The following is a 24900-nucleotide window of genomic DNA, read 5'->3' on the forward strand; positions in this document are numbered from 1 at the left end:
GGATACGAGACGATTCTGTTTTTTTACGGGATGGTTGGCAACTCTACTAACTAACCTTATGAATAAAATAAAGTTCAACATCAGTAACATCATAGCACCCGCCCAGCTGTATATAAACTCTGTCAAGCTAGCTAGTACGCAGTACGAGTTATTGTAACTGACTGTAAAAAGTCAGCACAACGAAAATAAACTCCACCTAAACTTGGTTTATATCTGACCCAGATAGACTGCAGGTCATAACTTCTTACCTGAAGTTCAGTTCACCTGACACTCGGACCGGCGGCCGCCTCGGGTCTCTCCTCCTCCTGCGTCCCCTTTCCCTCATCCACCTGCTGGCCTCCACCACTTGCTAATGTTACTGAATCTGTGGAAGCTCCGTGATAGCCACCACACGAAGTAACGAATAACGAGCCTATCTAAATCCCAGTAACGATTAACGCGTTCCTGATTTTGGCATAATAACTAGTTACCGTGCTCGTTACCACAATAATAACGTAGTTACTGTAACGTGTTACTTAATAACGCGTTAGTCCCAACACTGGTAACTAGAAGATCAAAGCTATTGAATAAATCAGTGATTTTAATGTTGTTGCGTACTAATGCATGAAAACCTATTGCTGCTACAATAAACCACCAAGGAAAACTCAAGTATCCCCAGACAGACAAACAGACGGATAGTTTCCTCCAGCCTTCCACTTGCCTTCAGATTCTGCCCATCAAAGGGCAGCGAGCCGCTGACCAGCGTGTAGAGGATGACTCCCAGACTCCAGACGTCTACCTCAGGCCCGTCATACTTCTTTCCTTGGAAAAGCTCAGGCGCAGCATAGGGCGGTGAGCCACAGAACGTGTCCAGCTTGTTGCCCAGGGTGAACTCATTGCTGAAGCCGAAGTCGGCAATCTTGATGTTGGCATCGGCATCCAGCAGGAGGTTCTCTGCCTGACTCACACATCCATTCACGCAGAGGAGGAAGCAGAGACGGACAGCAGGATGGAAAGGACAAGGAAGAACAGGAAAGATGGATGGGAGAGAAAAGAGAGTACAATGAGAATAAAGTTGTACTGAATACAAAGAGTGCAAACAAGGAGAGGGAAGTTGCACTTGTGTGTTATCCACTAATGCACAAGTTCAACTGGGCATGACTTATAGTGTATATATGTCACTGTGCCCACTGTGCATTTGCACATTCTACCCTCCCATACACTCATCAGTGTGATTAAAAACCCTTTACAGAGACATAGATTAAGACTTGTCAGAGATTACAACTTTGAGTTCAGGGTAATCTGTCAGTGAAATAAATTTTCTAGTCCTAGACTAGCCTTAATCCCCCTCTGAAAGTTGCCCCAGACATTCCTCTGAGGTTCCTCACCTTCAAATCTCTATGGACAATGTTCTTCGTGTGGCAGTAGTGGACAGCAGAAACAATCTGTGGACATAGAAAGACAGACACCCTTAAAGTACCGACAAGAAAATGCAACAACTGGTGTAACGTTGACACCGAGAGGTAACGTATTCATACTTGTCGAAATTTGGCTCTTGCTTCAACTTCCTTCATTCTCCCATGAGACACGAGGTAGTCAAAAACTTCACCTGTGAGGAGCATATCAGCACATCAGTCAGGTAACAAAGCCAGAAGCTTTATGCTGTTAGCTAAGTAAACACTGCTGACGTACACAGTCAATTTTAATCACATCAGCAGCTTTTAATATTTAATAAGATGCAAGCACTGTAAGTTAATTTTAATATCCACAAATCATGTAATTGCATGAAAACATATAATAAACAAATAATACATGCAGACCAAAGGAACAGTTTGATATTTTAGGAAATGAACGACTGAGGCATAACAGAAGAGGGTAGCAGCGACCTTGGCTCCATCCGAAGGTGATGAAAATCCATGTGAGAATAGTTTTAAGGTTTATCTTGTTTGATAAGACCAGACTACAACTTTGGAAAGACTAAATAATACTTCCTTCTGTATGCTGAGGCGTTGCGATGCTACAGTACTAATAGGCCTGGTATGCACATTAGCTTAAAGTGGCTAAAATTAGCACATCCTCCTAAAAAGATGGCTGTCTGTAACAATGACTGGATATTTCTCAAAGATATTTTAAAATATAAAATGCATATACGTGTCTTGTTTCATGGTCAAACTGACACAAATTCACTGAAATGTATTTAATATTTCTGTTAGGCGTTCCCATTTGCTTGTGTGACCTGTATTCACATGGCTGCCATCTATGGCAGCCTCCAACTACTAACAACACGAAGGAACATCCATAACTACTGAAGCCATACAGGTCTGGTTATTTGGGCCATAAAAACTTGATAAAAGTCTTTTCTGCACCCTACTTCAATATCACAATTATCTCACTTCCCTTTTTTAGAGACAGAATACCTCCTGACGCCTTCTAACATATAATGAAATAACATAACAAACTGCTTAATCCTCAAAACAATCAAAACATTCAGTTTTAATACTTTCTAAGCTCTTTTGTGTGTGACCACATCTATGAAAGCAGAAGGTTTGGCCACTTTTTACGTGATATAAAAATGCCACATCGTGATATCATTGCTATAGTTAACACCATGTGTATATCTTCAGTAGTGTGCATGGTAACAAGGTAAATCTGGGAATATCTTTTTAATACCTAAAAAAAGGAGCTACTTCAACAAATCTGAAAGAAAGCACAGTACTTGGCAAAATATCCAAGAAAACTGTCCCTGCAGTGGAAAAAAACAAACATATTTTACCACTTGAGGCAAAAACACACCATAAAGTACAACCAGGCTATGAAGGAGGAAATACTAGCAGCTGGTGATGTGTCACCCAAAGTAAACATATGACTCCACTGAGCGTCCCTGGAGCACTCTCTAGGTGCGCCCCATACGACAGGAAGAGCAAACAGTGGATGGAAATTACTGATGCGGTGAGATGGAGGAAAAACAGGGCTTTATGCAAATTGTTAAAAAGCTTGACCGAGGATACAACATCAGCTGGCAGACAATACTTGTCAGTTCTATTAGGTGACAAAATTAAGCAACTCCTGAGGAGTTACAGGGTTTACTTGTTAAGTGTTAAGCAGTTATTTTATCATTTTTTACACATTTTACTAAGGAAAAATCATTTGACGGAACTGAACGTGCTTTATTGATGCACAGAATTCAATGAAGCTATTTGCCGATTAGACTGATGAAATCCCAGCGGTGACAGGGATTAGGGCCCCGTTCCCTGGAGTCTACACGCTGGTGGTGGAAATGAAGATGGATGCTTTGATAGAGTCTGAGTAACATGGGAGATGCAGAGATGGCAAGAAAGGTGAATTGCATGAAGGCCTCTGCGAGGGAGAACGATCGGTGAGATTTAAAGTAAGCAGAGCGGAGGCTGATTCGGCTGAAGAAGGCAGGCAGAAAGATGATTGGACTGGACCACAGCTGCTGCAATGAGCTTGAAAGCGTGGGAAAGTGGAAGTGATGCAATGCTTAGATTAGCCACCAAACACCTGGGAAGCAGACAGATGTGTGACTACAGAGCTTCCTTACTGAACGCATAAGCTTCATTTCTATTGGAAACACCACTTTTACACTTCCATTTGACTTATGCTGTGTCACAGGCAATAATACTATGTTACTACTATTACATTGCTCCTGCTGCAGTATTTCAGTAGATTTACACTTAAAATGAGTAATTATGTAATCAATGTCAGCAGGGAAAGGATGGAAAATGGATTGCTAGATGCAAGCAACAAAAATGTTCACCGTTTTCTTTCAATATTGTAAAAAAAAAAAAAAAAAATCTGATCATATATTTTATTGACATACTGTGATATCATTTTGAATTTATATCATCTACCCCTTTTCCCAGGAGTGCATGCCCCAGCAAATTCCCCACCAGTGTTAGACAGTACAAGGCTGAGAGAAATGTGAAAAACAAGACCAACAGATTCTACAGGACTCAGTTAGCATTTTAAATGTTAAAGTTCAGTCCCAAAAAGAATGAACGCATGGCTTGTTTGGAAGGGTTGGCAAGAGAAAGCCTCTTTATTATAAAAAGACCATAGGACTTCTGGAACAATGTCCTTTGTACAGATGAGACCAAAGTGAAGATGTTTGGCCTGTCGCTACATTTGGAGAAAACCAAACAGCATATCAGCAAAAACACACTGCATCAGCTGTTAAGCCTGATGGTGGAGGGTTGATGATCTGTGCTTGTTCTGCAGCCACAGGACCTGAACAACTTGCAGTCACCAAGTCAACCACGAAATCCTCTGAATGCCAGAATTTTAGAGTCAAAGGTCAGTTTGTCTGACAGTTAACGTTAAAAGTGAGTCATGCAACAGAATAATGATCTCAAGCAGAAAATCTACAAAAGATTCAAAATGTTGCAATGGCTCAAAGTTCAGATCACAACCTGACTGAAATGCCCGAAAAAATCCAACATTTTTAAGAAGCGTGCACCAAAAATCCTCCACAAACATGTAAGAGATTTATAAAAAAGTCCTGCAGACAATGATTCATGAGAATTATTGCAGCAAAAATTGATTCTACAAGCTACTGAATCATGGGGTTTATCATGGGTTTTTCACAGGACTCCACATCTGCTTTCCTATATCTGCTCGAAAAACTAGCTGTAAATCTGTAAATATGCATCATAAAAATACTGAAAAACATAACCCAAGTCTGACCACTAATATTTCTCTACAGTAGCTTAGCTGTTGTTTTAATACTATCGTGTTTGTGCACTATTATGTACTCTTAAACATGCTGCAGGAAAAAGCATATTATGGCCTTCACAGGCATTTTACACCACTACGACTCCGTAATACTTGTTTTTTACCCCCTGACTTAAAGGCTTGTAAAAAAAACAAAACAAAACCCCACAATGCCTCTGACATTCGCCAAGGTCACAGTAAAAAAATGATATGGTCTCAGACACAACACAGAAAAATGGGATTGGTGACGAGAAATTGACACAAATAGAAACCAATGGACGCAAACAGGAAAGGGATAGTGTACAGATACGTGTGCTGGCGGGTATTAATGTGTCTAAAGTCTGTTTAAAAGCAACATTATTACTGCACTGAGGCTGCTCACTTATTTATGTTGAGGTCCCATATGCTATTAACTTTAAATACAGAGCAGCTATTAGCGCATAGCCCACAGCCATCTTTTTAAAGAGTCTGTCTATCACATATAGCCATAAAAAGGTTTAGGCACACTATATTCCAATATGTCATAGTGCCTGAACATGACATATGCATTTCTGGACAGCTATCACTTGAGTTCAATCGCCCACCAAAATTATTATATTTCACAATTTTAGATTAAAAGATGTGATACTGTAGTTTTGGTTATTTAGATGTTATTTAGGCTTCTTTAAATTAGCTTTGTTACAGAAGGAACGTTTCCTTTCATTTCTTTTGAGTTCAAGATCGACAACACTGCCATTTGTACTATACGTATAAGGTTACAGCCTTATAGAATAGGCTGCTTTGTTCTGCTAAGGTAAGCTAACTGACAACTGGGTCTCATAAGATACTGTGGAGATGAGAGTGGAACAGACTTTCTCACCCTAAGAATAACATCTGTTTTCAATTTTTTGAGGGTGTTAATGCAATAGCATTGAGGCACATTATTTATTGCTCATCAGATGTATTATTCTTATTGGGTGTGCCAGTGCATCAGCATGAAGGCACACTATTATTAGTCAGATTTACTGTTGAGTATGTCAGAACACTGAAACACTGAGGCACATTAGATATTAATAAGTCAGACTTATTTTTATTATTCTCCTTCTTCAGCCTAACTTTTTTTATGCGCGTCTCTATATCAGGATGGGAATGTAACGACAAATTTTTGCAAATTTGATAATAATAATTATTATCATTATAATGGGAGAGGATACTGAAAACGCAGAAACCCAGGCCCAGTAGTTTAAGTTTATAAACAATTTTGATTTTTTTCTGGTGTTTTCCTGCCACAGTGTGATGATGCCATCCACTGTAAATAAATAACCAGAAAAAAATGCTTTCTTTCTTTCTTTTTATTATACTTATATAAAATATTTTTTAATGTGAAGGTGTTTTTGTCCTCTTTTATCTAGTGTTTTTCCCATTATGGTTGGACTTCTCTGGTTCTCCCACCAAAGTCCAGCCTCCTGCAACTGCCTTGCTCATTAAGAGCGATTCGATTAATAGCAAATTCTAGCTGAAAACTCGGAAGTGCAGGGTGTCTTTAATCATAACTAAACATAAGCAAACATGCACTTTCATTGAATTTCTGCATGTAGCGACATTTTTCTAGTCAGGAATTTATTTTCTTTTAATATGACACCAATGCAGAGAGTGTCTACCAGGCACTGGAAATACCCCAGGAGCTATTGATTATTTTGTACATATTTTTACATATGTAGTGTACATAAATTCTCTGAATGATGAGAGACAACGTCAAAGCGATTTTTCAAATAGTGAAGAACAAATCCAGCCGAAGTGAATGAGTGTTTGGAAGGACTTAAACCCCTTGACACTGTGTTTCTATAATGGATCAATTAACTGAGTCTGACAGATCTCAGTCTTGCTATTGATATTTCTCAATGACCAACTTCAACTACATCCCAACAACATTTTTATCAAAAATACAACATAACATTGCCAAAACACAAGGTTATGATTTACTCTTTCTATTGTGAAAATGTATTATCGGCTTTCATGTTTGTAAAATTGGTTGTGCGCAAGCAAGAAAACAACAACTGTGTGGATGTAGCGCGCCACATAATATTAAAGCAAACCAGGAAGCTATTGTTTTCAGACTCATAAGGCATGAAAGCAGTTCTCACAGATGGAAAAAGTATAAATATTCCTCAATTAAGTAGAAGTACAAATACTTGTAAAGTTAAAGTAGCAATTGAACTTAAAAAGTGAAAAAGTAAAAGCTCTGAAATGTACTTGAAGTATAAAAGAAGGCGCACTGACATTTCATACTATGAAGCATCATAATAGCTACAGATCCATGGATTGCACTAGTGTGTTGCTAAAAAAAACCCTAAAACCTAAAAAGTTCAGCAGTGCCCGCACCAAGACTGAAGCTATTGTCAATGGTGTGATACTGCTACATTCAGTGGAAGTCACTCTTGAAGCTCTTAATGAAATCCAGTACGGTGGCATTTCTCCGACTTAAGTAACCATGGAACAGGGAAAATATTCCCAATCATACTTTGACTGGAAGAATGGTGGCGTGCAAACAAAATTAACTGAGGTTAGAAACGCCAAATGAGACAGCAGAAACCATTGCACAATACCTCCCTGGTACCTCACTATAATTTTTCTTATACAGATGAGACATTATTTCTGTAACATTATTTAATTCCAGAGGTTTTTAAGTTATTTTTTTTGCATTTGTTGACTTGTAAAAGCCTATATGACATTTTCTATTTCACCATTCATTAATCGCACAAAGAAGGCATCTTTTAAATATGTTAAAATTTTCTTTAAACAAACAGTATTATTAAAATTCTTCATGACTGGGCCAAATGTCCTCTTTTTTGGAAATCAAAATATGGTCACCCTACACTACTGATACACCTGAATCAACAAGACATAAGTTATTGATATTACATGAGCTATCAAGGATGATTACGGTCAATGAATCTAATCAACATTCTCATCTTAAATTGAATTTGATGTCTGATACCTGCGATATAACCTAACATTGACCATGAACACTAGCTGCTCCAGTCCAATATGGTACATTACTATAAACCTCACCACAGTTAGCAGCTAGCTTCAAGTTTCCAGTCTATAAAATGTCACTGAGCACTCCTTATCTTTAAAAATATTCTCTCTTCTTCCTCTCCTGCCCTGTCATTGTTACACATTTTTCTGTCTCTGCGTAAAGTTGTTTCACATTCTGTCTTTCCTGGGAAATACAGCCTCTGTACCGTTAGCTAACACACACCCTGTGTGACTAGCCAAACAGACACACAGAAAGCTAGCTTAGCTTTGTGTAAATACTAGAAAGGGGAAAGAGCCACTCTGGCTCTGTAGAACATACCAGCCATTGATTATATCTTTGAGAAAAATCCCTTTTTTGTGCATATATTAGATACATCAAGTCAAATAAGAAGGAAAACCAGGGTATTCTTTCAATTCCATCTGCTAAATAAGGCTAACTGGCTGCTACCACTTATATATATATTAGGGGTGCAACGATATTCGTATCGATATTGAACCGTTCGATACAGTGCTTTCGGTTCGGTACGCATATGTATTGAACAATACAATTTTTTTCAAATTTTTTTTTTTTTTTTGTGTCCCGTTTGGATCTATAGCCATCAGAATTGTTGTCTTGAGGCCAAGAAAGATGCCAAGAGGATTTATTTTAAGTGGATCATCATATTGGTCCATTTGGTCCAAGCATTTCACTACATATCGTACTGTGTATGACTGTGTACGTGACAAATAAAATTTGAATTTGAATTTGATTGACCTTTATTATAATTATGAATTTATTTTATTTTCAGTTGCAAACGGGACAGACATGACTGTGGGATAGGACAGGGGGAAAGAATGAAAGAAAGAGGGGGAGAGAAAGAAAGAAAACCAAAGGGGAGAAAAAAAAAAGAACAATACAAAATTTGTAATTTATTTTATCAACTTTCCTTCTGACGATGCTGTCTGTGTTGAGCGCTCAGTGAATCTGCATTTGACTACTCCGCCTAGGCTCGAGAGTGCAGCCTAGGCGGAGTAGTCGAACGCAGATTCACTGAGCACTCAACACAGACAGCATGGTCAGAAGGAAGAGCGCAGGGCAAGCTAGCGAGACAGAAGTTGACCTCCCCACCCTCATTCAGATCTGGCGTTTGGAATTATTTTGGTTTTCATGTGACGTATGACCCTGAAGGTAAGCGAGTCATGGACTAAAGTAAAACAGTATGTTGGATGTGCCATGCAATGCTCAATTACATGGGTGGGAGCTAGTGTGTTAGCGCAGTTAGCTCGTTAACGTGTTGGCCGTCTAGCCCCTCTGTATAGGGTAGCTCGTTAACGGAGATTTGCCGAGTTGTGGCGTTAAGGTTATTTCAACGAGATTAACCTGAAAGCACTAGTGGGAACACAACGAATATGACTGCACATTTACACCGACATCATCCTAGTGCAAAGACAAAAACAACAAGCATGCATGCTACAAACTTTAGCCGAGTCATTTAGACAGCTGTTAGCACAGGATTCTCCTTATGGAGACCTGATATGTTTAATATGCTGCTGAGAATATAGCCCAGAAGAAGCGGATAGTATAGCTTTTATTTTGGAAAGAGACATTTCTCTGTAATAAACTCTCTTTTCCAAAGATGAGTGATTCCTCAATCAGATACAGGGCTCGCAATATCGCTAGCCCGACGTCCCGGGGCTATCTCTGCCCTGCCTGTCGGGCTATTGTAGGAAGGAAAAATATATGTCAATGCTTTTGCATTCTTTCAGAAATGTAGCTGGGTAATTATGTCATTGGGTGAGCCACTGTCAATATGTGACATATTGAAATCGTGTTTGAATTTGCGCTTGTTTTTTTGCTTTCACTTTGCAATCGCGCGAACTGTGTATAGAGAGCGACAGCACTGATCTGTGAGTGATGATAATTTGTGCACCAATTCCTCTGACATCGTCTTATTAATTGTTAGCTTACTATGCAAACATGACAAGTGAAATCTCCCGCAGCTTAAACATGTGAGAGGTTGATCGCGCAGAGAATCGCTGAGCTTATGTGAGTGCGGCAGGATATATATTTCACTACGATGACCTGGATGACTGAGAACCTTCACAGACAGATATATATTTTAGTTCTGCTGAGCCAAATAAGACAGGTCAGGGTGAAGAAGTGACAGCCAAAGAAAAGCTTACCACAAAACGGAGAAGTTATGACAAATCAGACTATAAGGCAAAAAGAAAGTGCAGCTTTATGGTTTCATGGACAAAAGAATTTCTGTGGCTGCAATATGACGAGCTAAAAAACAACACGCACAAGGGTTAGGGTTAAATTTAAAAACTGTACTTTTGTGTTAAAATATATATTTATAATTTTAATAAATGACAAATTAAAAAGGCATGAACATTTTTTTTGTATCGAAAAAATATCGAACCGTGACACCAAAGTATCGAACCGAACCGTGAATTTTGTGTATCGTTGCACCCCTAATAAATATATATATATATATATATATATATATATATATATATATATTTCCTCTATTTACATGAGAGTGAAAATCAATCTTATTAAGCTAATATTAAACTGAACCCTTTTTTAACCTGTTCTGTGGATATGGATGAAAAAAGGAATCAGTGTTTTTAAAAAATTGTACCACTTTTATTTTGTTTTATTGCACATCCTAAAGAAAGACCGCATCTGTAAAATCAGCCACATAGTGCTCTCACAAACAGTTTTCATTTTGGAGCTTAGATGCCAAATCTGCAACCCTATACATCATTTGGGCTCCATCATAGCTTTCCTGGACATGATGGTTGATGTACCTACCTCCACTGGCATATTCCATGACTAGGTAAAGGGTCTTATCCGTCTCAATCACCTCGAAAAGCTGCACTGTAGCCCAAAACAGAACCAGATCAACATCAAAACACAAAACAAAAGCTGTTAATGTTATAAAAAATGCACAGGTATCTGTCTGGCTCTCTTAATATGGAGGAAAGTCATTAGTGCAATGGGAGGTATTGATACATGTGAGATGTCACTCTGCACTTCAGTCAGTGACTGCTTAAGAGCTCAAACCTTTTTACTACTGGCTGTGCCCACACCTTGTGACAAAGTATGGTAATGTGTACATTAACTTACCTATGTTTGGGTGATTTAAGCCTTTCATTATCCGTACCTCCCGAAAAAGCTGGAAGAAGAAACAAAATTTACATTTCATGATAAATAAAACCTCAGTGGAATTAGGTGCTCAGGATAACTGGTTTCAACTATGGAACCAGTCTCTATACAGTGGTGGAGAGGGCATTTCTGCATTCACTTTGTAGAGATCCATGTCAGTTAAACTAGAGTTTCCCAGAAGTTTTATGATCCCAGAGAACCATGAAAATGTCAAGCAATTATAAGTAGGCTGAGCTTCTCATTTGAAGCATGTTGCTGTTAATTCCCACATGTGACACTGAATACTAAAATAGTTGAAATGTCAGTAGAAACTGAGCACAGTTAAACACTTCATGTAAACTATTTTCTCCATTTCATTTAATTCACTTTTAAATTAAAATAACAAATCTGTCATTTTCTAATTGCACAATTTAGAACTTTTTAAAAATAAATTCCAGTTAGGGGCTCACATTTGTCCATTGCATGTTGCTCTTTGTATATACATATACATATCATGCTCATTTCCAGCCATACACTTTATTCTTGGACATCTCTAAAGTAGCTCATCATGATTCACATTAACAAATTTTTTTTTTTTAATCTAATACTGTATGTTATGAAGGTGAGGCTCTCCCTAAAGTGTGCAATATTAGCTGCATACATCTTAATGACCCCTACCTAAAACCACGATTTCGTTTCACATGCAGATTTAGTAAGTCTGTCGAAGGGCAGCATCCAGTGCTTGCGAGCACTTGCCTTGACAATTCGCCAGTTTAAAGGTTCCAGAAAATTTAAAGTAACATCATTGTCAGGAGAGCCCGAGACAAACCTTTCTCAACAAACGGGGAGCAAGTGAAGCAACTACAAATGAGATAGCAAGATACTGTAGAACTGTTGACTGACATATTACCTGGTAGTGAATACATTGATGGGTTATCTAGGTAATCACAAACAGGCAGGAGTTAGCTTTAAAGCAACAGGCAATGAGTGTGAGCGTTAGAAATGTGTTTACTGAGAACTCAGCATCTATGCAACCAGAAACCCTTTATAAAACAGAGGTGCTGCCCAGCTGGTCAGTGGCATGAAAAAAATTGCCTCACTTTTCAAAATTGGAAATTATAGCCCTTTTGTACAGTACATGTACAGTCTGTGATGTAAATAACGGTGTGCCCTATAATGCCCACAACGCTTTTATAACAAAGAATTTATAACTTATCTTGTAATGCATCTCTTCTGACGTGAACAGAGTACACATATAGTCATTCGTCTTTATAGTACAGTAATGTGCAATTCATTTTACCACAAAAAACCAAAGAGGAGCAGACAAATGTATAACAATCCTGATAATAAAATGATTTTCATTTTAAGAGCAAGCAAAGCCCACACAGCAGTGTGATGAATGGAGCCAAATTCAGACCAACATCTACTCTGACCCCCCCTCCTGTCTGTGATACTGTGAGGCACATATTTGTACACTTCAGTCAGGGGCTTTAAAATTGATGCCAGCTCTCCCAGTTCCATGAACATACAGTAACAGTACCACTGTCATAACAAAAGGCAGTTGGTGGCAACTCTCTTCCATGATGTCAACTACAAAAAAAAGGAAGAAGAAAAAAACGATGGTGCGATAAGCAATTCTATTCTTTTTTTCTCACTCCCCTTTCCCACATCTCCCTCCATCCCCTCCTCCTCCTCCTCCTTCTCCATTCAATTCCTTCAGCAGTGCCCCAATATCACTGTTGCCATAGCAACCTAGGTATTAAGACCAAGCTCCTTCCCAGCTTCTCCAGCTGTGCTAGAGGGAATCTTGGGATGCGTAGCGCTTAAGTGTCTTATCATCCAGGCCATCCCATTAATTCCTTGCTCATCACAACGAGGCTGAGAAGAGTCAGATCCATCAAAACAATAAACAAACCCCCAACACTGCAAAGAAACAGCAGGTCTATGTCAGGATGCATGTGAACAGTGGTTATAAGCTTCCTGGCCGTAGCTAGGACAGAGCAGAAACGCGCTGAAATAGAAATTTCTGCTTGGATGTGATGTGTCTTTAACACACACTTCATTTCAGACAGGACTGTCGTATAAAGAGAAGACAATTACTTCCATCTGCAGCAATTTATATTTGGCGGCAAGGCTCTGTTCTGTGGCCTCTCCACCAATTCTATGCACATGTATGGAAGGCAGGGAGAGCAATAAGACCCCATAGCATTGTAAAGTAGACGATGGATGGCACTGATGAAGTCAGAAATAACCAGAACAAGAGGAACTGGAATGGTGGTGAGCTGCAAAGTGGCACGCACCTGTAGCAAGTGCGGACAGGTTGAAGCAGCTCGAATATCTAAACGAGATTGACCAGTTACATACATACAAAGGTGTCAATGATGTGGGATGTCACTGTTAGCTTTTGTATTCTGCCTGAATTAACATGCTTAAGTTCGGACTTTGTTATCTTTCAACTAATCTCTACAAAACCATCCACATTGTGTTAATATGGCCTCTTTTGTGTGTTTAAATCTAAGGACTTTCACTAGCCCACAGGTATGTGAAAAACTATAACCAGTGGCCAGGTGTTGAGTTTTCTCCCTAATTGGTGAAAATTCCTTCACCTCTCTCGTCTCCCACAATCCAATCCAAAAAAAGGTGCACCCAGGAAGATGGCATGACATGGAAGTTAGGATTACAGCTCCTGAACCGGATGCCATGAAATAAGCACCAGAAATATGATTTTAAGAATGAGGATTGCAGGAAGTCAGTGATCAAAATCTTCCAGGACATTTTTGCAATGGTGTTACCCTCCACATTAATGTAAACAAGGGGTCCTATCCTATAGAAGTAGTGTCTTGTTGACTGCATCAAGCCAGACATGCAGATGTCTTCAGTCAAATGAAATCACACACATACTACACACAAATAAAACTGGATTATTTCGCCCCTGATTTGATTTTCCCTGGTCTGTTCACGTCTTGTGCACAGGCAGAGGAGCTTGTGCATGTTGTGATGTTGAGACTTTGGCATTATGTGGATATTATAGGATGCAGCACATGTCACATGCATTTTCTGAGCTTCTATAGACATTTTATTTTTCTACATCACACAGCTACATGAGGCGCACATTTTGAGACACAACAGCTTTTAATTAATAAAATAATGAAATCTTCAATCCATGTCTCCAGCTCCAAGTGTCTATAAACCCAGCTCCTGCTCCATCTATACCAGACATCCATGTATAACAAGCCATACAAGTATCTACAGTTCAGACTCAAATCTCAACATTCTGCCCAGCAGGAACAAGAAACCAGACTGTGCCATGCACCCGACAGACACCAAGGACAGCTGATTTTGTTCCAGTCCACCTCTGAACTGCTAAAAAATCTTCTGTTTTCTTTGTTATGCATAGAAACAAGCTTTTCATGGCAATCTAAGAAGGTATAGGTTGTGTGACTGTGGTTTATGAAATAACTCAGTCCCTCTCAGGCCGGTGATTAGCCCGGAGAGAGACAAGAGTTGATCTCTGGAACAGAGGTCTCCTCTCACTCCCATCCAGTCCCTAGCACCTGTCAAACAGCATCACATCCCATGAGCCCTCTCTCTATCAGATGCTGTCTCATTCCTGTCCCTTGTGAGAGGGTGGAAGCAGCTGAGGACAAACCTGACCAGCCTCTAAACCCCCAACAGAATCCGCCTAACTTGAATGCTTTGTTTCTGCTTATGAAGACAAATAACATCAAACCAGTGTGCGTTTCTATTTTGTACCTGAGCACATAACACATATATTCCCTCGTCTCATTAGTATCAAAAGGAAAAACTCACCTTTTGTAGGCTGGTTGGGTTCAACTGAGTTTTGTCAATGATTTTTATTGCAACCTGGAAGAGACATCAAGGAATTTTTGATGAGTGAAAAAAAGATAGCACCACTCTTATATGATGCTGTGAAGCCTTTCCTACTGATATAACTGACTCATATCTAAGAATTCTTTTCTCAGCACTCAAGAAATGCAGAAAAATCTCATTTTGAGAGGCATATTTAAATCGTCTTCTACAGCAAGTAAACATGGACTGAGGCCACTCGGAACATTTACTTCCACAAGCTGTTGTCACGCGAATTTGAGCGGATTTAATCCCTACTGACTAGAACTGGTGCTGCTAAACCAGGCGCTGCTAAGTAGATGATGAAAGTTCTTTCCGAGCTTTGTTAAATACATAATTAATCATAAAGTGTCATAAAGAAAACATGTACTACAAATTATAAAAACATGTATTAAAAGTTATTATTCTCTGTCTCTCTTCCACAGCATGTCTTTATCCTGTCTTCCTTCTCTCACCCCAACCGGTCGCAGCAGATGGCCCCTCCCCTCCCTGAGCCTGGTTCTGCCGGAGGTTTCTTCCTGTTAAAAGGGAGTTTTTCCTTCCCACTGTCGCCAAAGTGCTTGCTCATAGGAGGTCATATGATTGTTGGGTTTTTCTCTGTATGTATTATTTTAGGGTCTACCTTACAATATAAAGCGCCTTGAGGTGACTGTTGTTGCTGTATAAATAAAATGGAACTGAATTGAAAAACTTGTTAACTCTTATCTTATTAGACGTAATGCAATTATTTAGTCGTGTGTTTAGATTAGGTTGTTTTTACCCACAGTTTGAAATAATTTCACTTCATAGTTTCCCTTAAAAGGACCTCGTATGTGTTTCCTTATTTCCTGTCATACATGTAGTATTGCAGTGGTGCATGCTCATGTTAAACATGGCTATAGTTTAATATAATGAGTCCACTGTATCCACAACTAACGCCTTGTGAGCACATTAGCCCCTCCTCTCTGTTTGTGAGTGGCAGCCGATGAGAAGAAAGGTGGCTTAAACTGAAGGACTTCGCTGAGGCACATGCAGTATATATGGACTATTTTGAACTTTGAGTCATCCAAAGAAATTCTACTTGAGTCCAAGAATAAAATATGGAGCTTGAAGCTCAGCATTAAAGATACAGAAGATAAGTCAATCTATTTGTGTTAAAATAGCTGGCTCAAAGAAAAGTACACAAATACATTTTAGAGAAGGACTAATTAGGAGGCAAGGAAAATTTACTTTTTAGAAAATATAATTAAAAGGAGGGCTCTCATGAAGACATACTACTGGATTCTTAAGATAATATTAAGGACACCAGCACATCGGCCAAGTGTTAGCTTTCATTTTTTACAGCTATATCCATCACTCACTCCCACCTTTGATGTCTGTTTCTCTTGTAACTCACCTCCCTGCCCGTCAAAATGTGGCGGGCCAGCTTGACCTTGGCAAAGTTTCCTTTGCCGATGGTCTTGAGCAGGCGGTAGTTGCCTATGTGCGGCTGTTCGTCAGAGCAAGAGGCAATCGAGTTCCTGCACCGGGCACCCAGAGAGCGGCTGGACTGGCTGGTGGCCTTATCTGAGCGGCTGGCCCCCAGTGACACATGCTGGAGGAAAATGAAGGGGAAGAGGTTAGGTCACTGTGCCAACAGCAATATCACACAGAGCAGCAGCAGCAGGCTGGAAAAGGACTTAAAGGATGATCTACAACCTCAAACGACTGATGGGCCTCCAGAAGTAAAATAGCATGCATTAGTTAGTGCCTGCAGCCTCTTCAAGCTACTCATAAACCCTGTCTCCAAACAATAAGACACCTCTCTCTTTTAGTAGCTAAAGTGTTTGTCACATTGATCGCTGCACAGTGTAACACATACTGTGTAAGTGACAAAAAACACATTGGTGACAACACTTACAATAACCAACCCAGCTTTGTATATCAAATACTGCTAAGCTCATAATGACAAGTTGGTGCCATATCCCATAATCATTCCAACAGATGTTTGACCCGTAATGACAAAGAGCAACAACCTGGAGCTGATCTGCATGTGACTACATGTCCCTCGTTCCTGGGCTAACAGCTGTATTCCAACACAACATACTGTTTCCATTTTGGGCTCAGCATCATCTTCTTCAGAGGTCTGCTACTTCACTGCTGAGAGATGTCTTCATCCATTTTGACAGGGGATACAGGTAACGCTGTTGCTAGAATATGTGGTGGCCCTGAAGCTTTCACAACCCTGTAAACAGTTGATCCTGGACCCCAACACTTTAGAGCATTGCTGTGCAGTTCTGATAGTCTCAAGCTTGAGTCACAGATAATTTTCAAGCGGAAAACGACAACATGCAATCACACAAGCAAAGCCTGATGCAGCACAGTATGAAACAGCTACTTGTCATGTGACAAACAAAGGGAAGATATTAAAGAGGGAAACATAAGAACAGGTGGTAGTGAGTGGGGCAATAAAGAGGTATCACCTTTCACTGTTTGTAAGAGGAAGAAGTAAAAAAACAACAACACAAAAACAAAAAAATAGGGAGCAGATGCCGACACAGTGGTCCCTGGCCAGCCCTGGGCCCTGAGGCATCACACTTCCATTCCCCCCCAGCATGTCATCTTGCTCTTAGTTTCACACGCAAACACAACCACTCATAGCCTTAACCCCCACCTTCCGTTATTCCTTCTCTTGCTTCCAGTCATGTTCCTATGCCCCACCTTGGTGCCAGTCGGGATCCAAACTCCACAATCAAACATCTCCAACCAATACCACGGGCAGCACAAACATGCATGCGTGGCGAGCAAGCGAGTGCATTAATCCCCCTGCGCTGTTCGTTGCACATCAAGCCAAGCCTCACCTGTGACTGCCAATATGGCAAGACACCGCTTCATCCGCTCCATCCACTCATCTGTCATCATCGTATAATCGAGATGCAACAGTAACAGCTCCAGATCACTTCTAATAGATGAATCTCCATTCACAATCAATCATACACCTCGTAAAGTCACACACTCCTGCACATTCACTTCCACACACACACATCCACACATCTATTGGCTTACCCATCCTTCTGTGCTGAAAGCTCTGCTAACAAACAGATGGGGTTGGGGTGGGGGGAGGGGGTGCAAAAGTGTTGAGGGCAATGAAATGACATAATGCAACATAAATCAGTCATGCGCCCATTTAGATATTAGATGGATGGATTCCACATATGCAGAACCTGTTCGGTGTCAGCTTGCTTCTTTTCTGCAGGCCGTTTCTGTTTTCCACAGCATACAATGTATGGCGCTGTCTGACACCCACTGGCTCTGGGGTTGATCGCTTTGTAGGCTGCGCAGCAATGGACTGCACATCATTTTACGCAGTAATCCCCTGGCTTCAGCCGAACAGTCCAGATATTCTCTCTACGTTTATTTTGGCCTCTTGTGCTGCTCTCGTCCCACCCATCCAATTTCTAGGGAACACACACACACACACACACACACACACACACACACACACACAACAGCAGCAGCAGCAGCAGCAGCAGCAAGGAGTATAATGTGACATCACTATCTCTCCAAGCCTTATAATAAGAGGTGACGGCTGGTCTTCAGGCTTTCTGCGCATATCCGCTGAGCGTTATCGTATGCGGATGGACTCATTCCGGGCTGTTTGCCTGCCATCAGCTCTTTCCCTGCACAGACACCCAAGGTTAGCCTTTTTTTTTTTCAAAGAGCCTGCTCTGTTTAAATATCCGTCCAATATCAGGACAGCAGAGCCTCAAACGGGAAAAACATCACCATCTACGACCCCCCTCCCCTCAACCACCCGCACAATGAATAAAACCACAAACTGCCCAAAGCCACACATATGCAGATATCTTTTTTTCTTCTTTTTTTAAGGGATGCACGATCTATCGTCTGCAGGCACACAAACACAGGCTGCAGACTGGAATTGCACTTACATGGTCTCCACTACTCCTGTCGTTTCCAGACGGTAATGCAGATCGAGAAGACATGTTGTTTTCTTTCTCCTTTTTTTCCCTGAGTAAGAATCACGGTGTGCGCGCGCGGATGAGATTTACAGGCTCCACAGACGGAATAACATCCGCAGATATGACCCACCGTCCCAAATCAATCTGCCTCTTCTCCAACCGGCCGAGCCACGGTCGAGAGGAGACCTCTGCCTATCATGGCAGCAATGGGTATGTGGAAGGGGGGTGTCCTCAAACAAGCTGCATGTTCCACCATGCACTGTCAAGAAAGGGAAAAAATGAGCGGTGCAGCAGATGCCGTGTAACGCAAATCCCGAGCACTGAAGAAGTGCTAAAATGCGGTGATGTTTGGACGGAACCCAGCGTCTCTGTGGCGACTCTCCACCCCCTGCCTCATCCTCATTTCGCCATACAAAACAAACACAGCTCCCTCTGGATGTGTGTCATCTCCCTCTGTCATAATACCGACCGACAGAGCCCGTCCTTAACCCCACAACGCCAATGCAAGCCGCAGCACGAAAACGCGGCTTTACGGTGCAGCGGAGGGAAAAGGCCGAAATGTTCGGAAATCGGTATTCCAGGTCGGTGAGATGCGCACCACCGTAAAGTCAGGAAGAAGACACAGGGACGAGACTTCCGGTCGGTTTGGGGGACTGACAATATGAAAGTTATGTTTGATGTTCGAGACAAAACGACTCAAATATCTATTATCTGATCTATCAGGTGATCACTTTCAGCCTTTGTGTATGAGGGTAAGAACCAGGGCCCCTCCCTCCGGGGGCTTTAATCTGAATGCACACTAAACCTATATTGTGGTCAGTTGTTACGCTCCATTAAATACCTTTGTGTTGTGTCTTTATGTAAAGGAACACACAAAACAGCATCAACATAAGGAACATATGCTATAATGCAGTAATGCTCTCATATTGTGTATCGTTTCCAAACAATTATCTCCTCCTAATGTTAATGATGGTGAGATTAAAATAACAATGATGACGATAAAAGAGGTTGCTTGGGTCAGGCGGAGGCCGATGATTCCCTAAAACATGTTGTTACATATTTACATTTTTCTTTTTGCTTTCTTCTGGCACCTGGATGTTGTTTTTACTCAGAGTTTCAATGAGTGGTTAATTCATTTTAAACCTTTTTTATTTTCACGTGTGTATCTTAATCGGTCTCCATAAAGAGCATTAATGTAGCTACAAATTAACCAATAATAAAGCAGGCCGTAGAAGTATCACCCTCTCGTTGTGCTAACTGGGGGTCAGACCGAAGCGCTCCACACATCGACCAACTTCACCATTTTATTTTGGAAACTCAATTTCCTAACTTCCTGCCTGAGCTGTCTAACCGTATTGCGTTTGATGCGACTTAGATGCGCCACATCAAAGATGCTGACAGGTCCAGCACAACACAACCCACTACCGGTTATACCAGCGTAGTTTTGTGCGTAAATGAGCATAAACTATCCAAAGATGGCCGAAGTGCAAGGCTTCTCCATCCAAAACAGTGATTCATAAAGCGGTTCTCTGCCTTTATAAGACCTGGTGTCTGGCTGGGGCCTGCACAGGGAGAGAGATAGTGTTTGCTGTGGGAGCTGAGGCTCTTCTCTCTGTTAGAGCGAATGCCTTAAAAGGCAGAGGCATCACAGAGTTAAAACGTGAATCCCTTTGTGTATAATGTAATGAAATCCCCTGAAACTTAACATAATGGGTGGAAAACTGTTTTGAAATTGTAACCAGGCAAATGTTGTCCCCCCCCCCCAATAAACCTCTACACAACACTCCTAAAATTACACATTCTAAACATTTTAGGGATCCAGAAATAAAAGTGCCAAGCTACTTCATATCCACTCATCAACTCTGGAATAATGATACTTTATTCTTCACATTGTCAGTGAGGTGCTTCCTGGTTCCCTCTAGGCTACTGGCTTCATATGAGCACGTGTGTATATGTGAGTGTCTGCACACACACACACATATACATGCTTTGCATTCTGTCTGATGGCCAGCAGGAGGTGACATTTATGGTTGCAGAACATGTCTGACTATATAGAAGTCTGTGATTAAATGGCCCTCAGCTCCCTTCATCTATCACCTCAGTCAAAGCTTTTCTGACTAGTTTTTTGGTCTCAGTTGCTGGTTTCAGTTCTTACTGAATACAGTATGATGTTTATTTTGTAAATTATTGCCTCCATTAATTTCCAGAAGGATGATAAAGAAGAATACATTTTGCCTGCTGTGTGAACAGAGTGCCTCAGTTTAACACTTGCTCACGACACACTGTTTCAAAACATATGGAATATAACGACGATGCTCCACTCAAGGCTTTAAAAAAAGAAGTTCACAAAGCAGCAATGTTTAATGTCTATTCTATGGTCCACACTGGGTTTGTGGAACACACCAACACACAGTCATGACACTACGACCTGTGCAGAGGTACTGTGACTGATGCCTTATCTATCTGTCTGTTTTGTCTTGCACTTAGTAAAAGATGCACATGTGCATGTCTACAGCTCCCTAAAACTAGGAATTAAGAAGCTATGGCTAGTTAGCCTGATTGTCTCTTTTGCTGTGCTTTAATGGCATTCTGTTATTTGCTTAGGTAGAGATGCCTTTTCTGTACTCACCAAAGAACTCTATAATAAGTAACTTTTGCATCCGTTGTCATTCAAACGATCTCCTTGTCGTTACTCAAATTCCAGCTTTATTTAAGTGTGAGGCAAAATCAGGTTTTCTGAAACACAAGGCTTTTCCCTCTATTTCCTCCACCTCAGATGCTTTATTACACATCTGTCAAGTTGTTTTTTGTGTGGCTCATGCCTGATGGCTTATCTTATGTTTCTAAGAATGAAGGCCCCTGTTAAAGGTGCCATCCAGACTTTAATTAAATTGTGCTTGCCCTATTTTTGTTAAGCATATAGCCATTCCTGAGAAACCAATTTATGTCGTTTCCACTGACCCTCCTACAACTACACTGCGATCTTCCTAATAGTAGGCTACTTTCACAAGATGACTTCTTACACACTCTCCCCAGACTTCCAACAGAGACAGTAATCTGTCATCCATCATGTTTTCATAGCCCTCCTGTCTGCTGTCTTCTAGGAGAACTGTCCTCCAGTTCATACTTCCATCACAGCGCTCAGGTTTGTAAAATGTAAATGAGTACAAAGTATATATTTTCTCAGTGATAATATGTGAAGTTGCTACAACAAAACCAGATTCCAGCATCACCAGCAGTCCTTGCTGGTTCATAAGTAAATAGCTCAATAGTCTGACAATTGCTAAGAATTTAGGGATTTCATCCTCTGCTGTACACGATATCATTAACATTCTGAAAAGTAGACTGAAAGCCAGTAATGAATCAATCTTTGGGTCTTCATGCAGCATTGCATTAGGTTTAAACTTTAGGGAAAAATGTCAGTGTTGAACAAGTGCTGCTGGTTTCTCCAGGTGTAAATTCATTTAAGATGGAGCGATGCAAAGGAGAAAAATGTACTAGATAATCAGTTTTTTCTATCTGTGCAGTCATATCGTTATAAAATATCAGACTGAAGCACTTAAATGAGCTTTGAAAATTTTGTCTGTGAATCTGCCACTTCTGGCATCAGTTTCCCTCTACTTTCTTTGAACTTGATTCACAGCGATAGGAGCTCATTGTTAAATTAAAAGGTAAATGTTACTGTGGACTACACTGATTTAAGAATGTGAACACCTAACCGCTGTGCTAGGACCTGTATGAGACTGTAATTGGACACAAGACTGCTTGGAACTCAGTGCTAATGTCAGCATGCTAACAGTGAAAATGCTGAAATGCTGATCAGTCTAATGTCTAATGTTTGTGTGTTGTGCCATCTAAGATTAGTATGTTAGCATACTAACACTGGCCCATGTACACATGTAGATGCTACACTGGTCACTGGAATTATGTCAATGCAGCCACCATGTTGTTACAGAGCCTTGTAATGCATGCTAATCTAGAGAGGCAGAAATGTGTAATTAAAATTATTATAACTCACTCACTGAATTTTCAAACAAATTTCAAGCATTGTTTTTCTTTTTAAATATTAAAAAATGCTTATATTATGTTGATAGTAATCATAATGGTTCTTTAGTGTAATGTTTAAAATTAACATTACAGTTCTTCCCAATTTATAACTGAGCAACAGGCAGTATTAATCCATCATTTAAATGGCTTTATGGTCCAGTCCTGTCAAAGTTTAGCTTAAACGAGAGCTCCAGACAAATCATTCAGTCTCCTTTCCTCAGTGGCTCTTTCAATCTGTGTCTTTTTGGGAACCTGCACACAAAATAAATCCAGTCTGTGCTGCGCTGCATGTTTTGCTTGAAACAATCTACAGGGTGGGCCATTTATATGGATACACCGTAATAACATGGGAATGGTTGGTGATATTAAAGTCCTGTCTGTGGCACATTAGTATATGTGAGGGGCAAACTCCTCAAGATGGGTGGTGACCATGGTGACCATTTAGAAGTCGGCCATCTTGGATACAACTTTTGTTTTTTCAATAGGAAGAGGGCCATGTGACGCATCAAACTTATTGGTAATGTCACAAGAAAAACAATGGTGTGCTTGATTTCAACGTAACTTTATTCTTTCATGAGTTATTTACAAGTTTCTGAACACTTATAAAATGTGTTCAATGTGCTGCCCATTGTGTTGGATTGTCAATGCAACCCTCTTCTCCCACTCTTCACACACTCATAGCAACACCGCAGGAGAAATGCCAGCACAGGCATCCAGTATCCGTAGTTTCAGGTGCTGCACATCTCGCATCTTCACACCATAGACAACTGCCTTCAGATGACCCCAAAGATAAAAGTCTATGGGGGTCAGATCGGGAGACCTTGGGGGCCATTCAACTGGCCCACGACGACCAATCCACTTTCCAGGAAACTGTTCATCTAGGAATGCTCAGACCTGGCACCCATAATGAGGTGGTGCACCATCTTGCTGGAAAAACTCAGGGAACGTGCCAGCTTCAGTGCACAAAGAGGGAAACACATCATCATGTAGCAGTTTCAAATATCCAGTGGCCTTGAGGTTTCCATTGATGAAGAATGGACCCACTATCATTCTACCCCATATGCCACACCAAACCATCACTTTTGCTGTTCCAACTGTCTTGGAGGGATCCGTCCAATGTGGGTTAGTGTCAGACCAAGAGCGGTGGTTTTGTTTGTTAACTTCACCATTCACATAAAAGTTTGCCTCATCACTGAACAAAATCTTCTGCGTGAACTGAGGGTCCTGTTCCAATTTTTTCGTTTTGCCCATTCTGCAAATTCCATGGTCACCACCCATCTTAAGGAGTTTGCCCCCTCACATATACTAATGTGCCACAAACAGGACTTTAATATCACCAACCATTCCCATGTTATTACGCTGTATCCATATAAATGGCCCACCCTGTAGGTATAGGTATATATAGGTATATATAGGTATATATAGGTATATATATATATATATATATATATTTTTTTTTTAAATGTTAACTGTCACTGCACGCTGTGTTAGTGCCATAAAAAGATAATAAAACATAAAAACAGATAGCAGGATAGTGTCCTAACAAACACCATTTTCACATCTTATTATTAATGTAGCACTTTAATTAAAATATTCTTTTTTTTTTTATACTTTACCCATGATAACTAACTTTAGCTTGATTTAATGTCAGGACAGTCACTTAATATTAGGTCAGAGTAAAAGAAGTTATTATATATTCTATTATATTAAGTTGAACAAACTAAATTACACATGTTCATAATCATAAAATGTTATAAACAACTTCCCCTCTAAGAAACCTGCTTAATTTAGTCAGTTTTGTCACCTGAACAATAGAACAAACTTTTATATAATCCAAAGACATGCATGTTAGGTTAAACTGGTGATTCTAAACTCCATGGTGATGTAGACAGAGTTGATAAAGTGCATAGAATAAAGCCCTGCAAGAATTTGTGGTTAAATGGGACTTATTTCACTCTAAAATTCAGTTTTTAAATTATAATTTCTTTGTTTCTGGGGAAAACAAACTACAAGTTGTTGTGTTTAGATCGCTGTCTTGCCTCTCACTCTATGGTAGCTGGGATAGGCTGAAGCTATCCTGGTATAGGTACCACATGAAGTAAGGACTAACAGATAGTATCACAAGTCATCATGTCTTCATCAAGTTTCATGGTACTCACCATGAGTTGTAATTTTGCATCTGTACACTGC

General features: G+C 40.3%; 1 protein-coding gene across 3 annotated transcripts in view; it reads right to left on the minus strand.

Moving 5' to 3' along the window:
- Positions 1-19526, minus strand: part of mark4a (MAP/microtubule affinity-regulating kinase 4a) — a 36717-nt gene extending 17191 nt beyond the window's left edge. The window contains exons 1-8 of one of the 3 annotated variants that reach the window (XM_085419945.1): positions 18634-19524; positions 16101-16298; positions 14669-14722; positions 10841-10889; positions 10526-10591; positions 1518-1588; positions 1368-1424; positions 701-937 (exon numbers count right to left, since the gene is read on the minus strand). In XM_085419945.1, coding sequence (XP_085276071.1) covers positions 701-937; positions 1368-1424; positions 1518-1588; positions 10526-10591; positions 10841-10889; positions 14669-14722; positions 16101-16298; positions 18634-18687 — 786 coding nt within the window. In that variant the 5' untranslated portion in view covers positions 18688-19524. Of the gene's footprint in view, positions 1-700; positions 938-1367; positions 1425-1517; positions 1589-10525; positions 10592-10840; positions 10890-14668; positions 14723-16100; positions 16299-17749; positions 18309-18633 lie in introns of those variants that run through there. The other 2 variants (XM_085419947.1, XM_085419946.1) reach the window with 2 other exon arrangements.
- Between the last annotated feature and the right edge of the window lie 5374 nt (positions 19527-24900).

The sequence above is a fragment of the Rhamphochromis longiceps genome, linkage group LG10 (genome assembly GCF_057381845.1).
Source record: "Rhamphochromis longiceps isolate RC_006_pf linkage group LG10, R_longiceps_female_GT1.1, whole genome shotgun sequence".
Classification (NCBI taxonomy): domain Eukaryota; kingdom Metazoa; phylum Chordata; class Actinopteri; order Cichliformes; family Cichlidae; genus Rhamphochromis; species Rhamphochromis longiceps.